Genomic DNA, 4,324 nt, shown 5'->3' on the forward strand with positions numbered 1-4,324 from the left:
AGCTTACCTTGGTTTCTTTATAATTTACACTTTTCTGCTCAGTCCCCATTAACTAATACGTAGTACATATTGGCTTCTATACTTTTGCTACTCCTAAGGGAAAAACCTTTCATAGTCATATGTTATTGTACGAAATAAGGTACACCTAATAATTTTAAGAAAAAGTTGAAAAAAGGCAGAAAAAATATATATATATATATCGTATGTTGCAATAAATGAACAAAAAGTTGCAAGCACATGCAAATGGACCCAATACTCATCATCGTAGAAATTTCATCTAAGTATCTAACCTCCATTCTCCCTCACCATATGCTATAAATCCCCTTTTCAAACTCTATAGCAAAACCAAAACAAAATCCCATTTCTACATTAAGCTCAAAATATGATGAAGTCTAATATGACAGGAGAAGAAATAACCAAATGGAGGGTGATCCTCAAACATTTCATTAGAAAGCTCAAGGCTCAATATCTTCAACTGATCATTCCCAATTCCAAAAGACATATTGCTATTGCAAATGCAGTGGTGTCAAATGATGTTAAAGAAGGACAGTTTGCTGTTTGTTCAGTAAATACTAAAGAGGAACCACAGAGGTTTGTAGTAGAGTTGCATTGGCTTACAAATCCATCATTCTTGAAATTACTAAAACAAGCTGAAGATGAATATGGATTTATACAAAAGGGTGCTATTGAAGTTCCTTGTCTTGCTGAGGAATTACAGAATGTTCTTCAGTTCAAGACTGAAACAAGTGTTATTGCTTTTGCAGTTTAATTATTTTATCAAGTAGTTAACTGCTATATATATATAGACATTACTATAGTTAATTGCTGGTTTCGTGGTGTAGTTGGTTATCACGTCAGTCTAACACACTGAAGGTCTCTGGTTCTAGTCCCGGTGAAGCTACTTCTTTATTTCGTAACGGGTAAAGTTGTTGTCACGTAACTAGAAGGCTTCGAGCCATGGAAAGAGCTTCTTGTATGGTTCGACCCTTCCCTGAACCCTACGCATAGTTGGAGCTAAGTTTGAGTTTGGGCGAAGCCACTTCTTTATTTGTAACTGGTAAAGTTGTTGTCATGTGACTAGGAGATCACGGGTTTGAGAGCAGAAATGCAGGACAAATCTGCATACAATAGACCCTTCAGACTCTTTCTTAAATCCCTGTATGACGGGAGCTCAATGCACCGGACTGACTTTTAATTAGACTTACTTTAATATGTGCTATTTTGAAAGTATATATATATATATATATATATATATATATATATATATATATATATATATATATATATATATATATATATTGATCCAATCATGAAACTGTCTGCTTAGAACTAGTGTAGTATGTATCTACCTATCATTTTTTATATAAATAAAGTGGCCTTTTTAAGCTAAAGTGGAGTTACCTCCCTTTCCCCAAATACATCCTTGAAGCTCGCGAAAAATTACTCCGAAGAAGTATTATTCTCTGATTTTACTATAGCATATATGAGTGGTAGGATACTATCTAACAAATTGAATCATATAAACATATGTGAGTATATATATATATATATGTTTCTTTTTTTTACCTGTTGGATCTTGTGTGGATGCTATCAATAATGTTCCTCTGTATGTCGATTTAATTAGAAAGGTTCCATCTACAACAACAATCGATTTGCAATACTACCATTCTTTTATAGATGGATATAGTGCAACGAAAGCATACATGAACATGTCTTCCTCTGTTTTTTTCAAACATACCACCGACATAGGATTTGTAAGAACCGGCATATAAAAGTAGCTTGGCATCTTTTATATGATTCGCTCGGGTTCCCTCTCGGTAGTTGAATTGCATATTCCTTCGATCTCCATGCTTGCATATATGTCATTTGAAGACCATACTGTTTGTTCACGTCTCCAATTATGTTATTAGGAGTGTATATTATTTTTTGGTCTTTATACTTGTCTATCAGAAGATTACCGATGAGTTTTGCAGTAGCTTGATGTTGTGCGTAAGTTCTGTCTTTCAGCGGGCATGAGTGCAGTTTGCTGAAATTTCTGACTGTGAAAAGCTTTGCTTTTTTCAGGCTCGAAGACTTAAAACACCAATCGCAATTGTTGTTGATGCAAACTAGGGGTACCTACAACAAGGATATAAACTTTTCCATCAATAAACAGAGTGACATGAAATACAATGATATATAGTGATACACACTATCATCAACAATACTAGATGAAAAAAAAATAACTATACAGTGCTACACGATGACAACCACAACTTAAAAGTGTACAACAACAGACTTACAAGCAACAACTTATTTTTTTGCATAATTATGTTTCTAAAATCAACTACGATATACATTGAGATACATAATTATACAGTAAATATTTTGATACCTGCTTTTACTTGATCTACGCACCTTAAACCGGAAATTTTTCTTTACTGCCAAGTGCTTCATGACTTTGACTATCGTAGCCTTGTCTTTATAAATTTAGCCTTTTTCTACATCTATGTATTGAGGGTCAGTTATTATTGTATTTTCATCAGATTCTGTATCCTGTCAGTCTTCTCTATCCCCAAACTCAATCATATTAATTGCATCATCATTGTACCTCTCCTGTATAACTGAGCTTGTGCACATTCTGAAGAATTACAGCAAAATTTGAATTGTAGCAGATCATGTCCATGTCCTTTTCACTCGATGTGATATAAAGGGGATACATTGTAAATTTTGAGATTTTTTTCAGCTCAAGATATGCACGTACACCCATATATATTATTGTGTATCACTATTAGTGGAGAACCCTTTTGGACAATGTATTTGATTTCAAAAACATTCAAAGAAGTATCTATCATAAGTTGTTTTGAAATCACGTCTACAAAATATTCAAAACTTATAATTGAAGTAACTATTACAGCATCAGCATTATAATCCACAAAATTGTTGTTAATATTCCATTGGCCGCCATATTGAATAAAAATTGGTAAATTTGCCATTGAAGTAGCTGAAATTAGGTCAAAACTCACTGATTCCTTGGTTGATTTTGATTGTAGTTCGTAGTTACTTCATCAAAGCTTTATCTACAGAAAAATCGCGAAAGGAAATTGTTGCTTCTACAGTGAAATTGATCGATTTTTGAGTGAAATTTGGAGCTCCTTTTGAGAATTTTTTGGGAGAGAATTCCGTGATTTACAGAATGTAAGTCTCTGTGAAATTGATACACTTGAAAAATAGGAAAGGAAGGAAGATCTTTAGCGTGATTCTCGGATGGAAGAATTCTTCCTTACCTATATCTATAATTTTCGGCTACTTTTGGTAAGTGTCTAATTTTGGGCTAGAGGTCGGTAAGTTTGAGTTTAAATTGGCTATACTTTTTCGTTTTTATTGTTTATTACCATAGATGAATTTTTCACATGCTAGACTATATTACACAAGCAAAATCTTGTATGTGTATCTCCAAATATTTTACAGATAAATACCAATTAGATCTTGATGGGATTGATATTTCAATCTTTCTTTTTAGAACATATTGATTTGACCCATATCAATATGTTCTTAAAAGAAAGATTGATATATTTATCTCATCAAGATCTAATTGGTATTTATCAATCTTTTTAGAACATATTGATTTGACCCCATATTGACAAGAGGGGTTGCTCTAGTGGTAAGCATCCTCCACTTTCAACTAAGAGGTGGAGAGTTCTTGGATAGAAGGATGCCGAGAGTTTATCGGAAGCAATCTCTCTATCCCAGGGTAAGAGTAAGGTCTGCGTACACACTACCCTTCCCAAACCCCACTAGTGGGATTATGCAGGACCAAGCATGTTCTGCCAGAACGCGTTTAATTATATAGCTAACACGTTAAGTATCCTAAAAATAATACATTCTCTCTCTTTCTTTCTTTTTTTAAAAAAAAAAAAAAAAAGTTGCTGTTGTATTCTGGTAGAGACAACAGTTGTTCATCATTCACAAGATTGGTCGTGTAAAGAAAGGGAAACATCAAGTAAGTAGCATCAGTATCAGATTAGCACAAGAGAAGGAAAAAGTAATTGCAATATTTCGGAGGCCCCTTTCCCTTATATCTTTGTCTTCTTCATCTACTTGTGCTCTCCTCCAGTGAACACTCTCATGCGAGCCATCAAAGATCTTTTTAGAATTATTAATAGATGATTAGTTCATCATTTGTTCCTTTTTATGTTATCTTTTTTGACGGGGTGTGTTAGGCAGATTCTTAGAATTTAAATTTTACGGGTTCAACCTTTAAGTTTCATAGTATTGAACTAATTATATTTTTAAAGTTATGAGTTCATATTTACTTTATGTGAATCTATTTTCTTTTTAATCC

The 4,324-nt window shown here is 33.4% G+C and overlaps 1 protein-coding gene across 1 annotated transcript; it reads left to right on the forward strand.

Annotated features, from left to right (window-relative positions):
* The first annotated feature begins 397 nt into the window (after positions 1-397).
* Positions 398-769, forward strand: LOC107791279 (auxin-responsive protein SAUR32-like). The gene has a single exon (XM_016613306.1). The coding sequence runs from the start codon at positions 398-400 to the stop codon at positions 767-769; it is 372 nt and encodes a 123-aa protein (XP_016468792.1).
* Positions 770-4,324: the final 3,555 nt, after the last annotated feature.

Source organism: Nicotiana tabacum, chromosome 10, assembly GCF_000715075.1.
Source record: "Nicotiana tabacum cultivar K326 chromosome 10, ASM71507v2, whole genome shotgun sequence".
Taxonomy (NCBI): Eukaryota; Viridiplantae; Streptophyta; class Magnoliopsida; order Solanales; family Solanaceae; genus Nicotiana; species Nicotiana tabacum.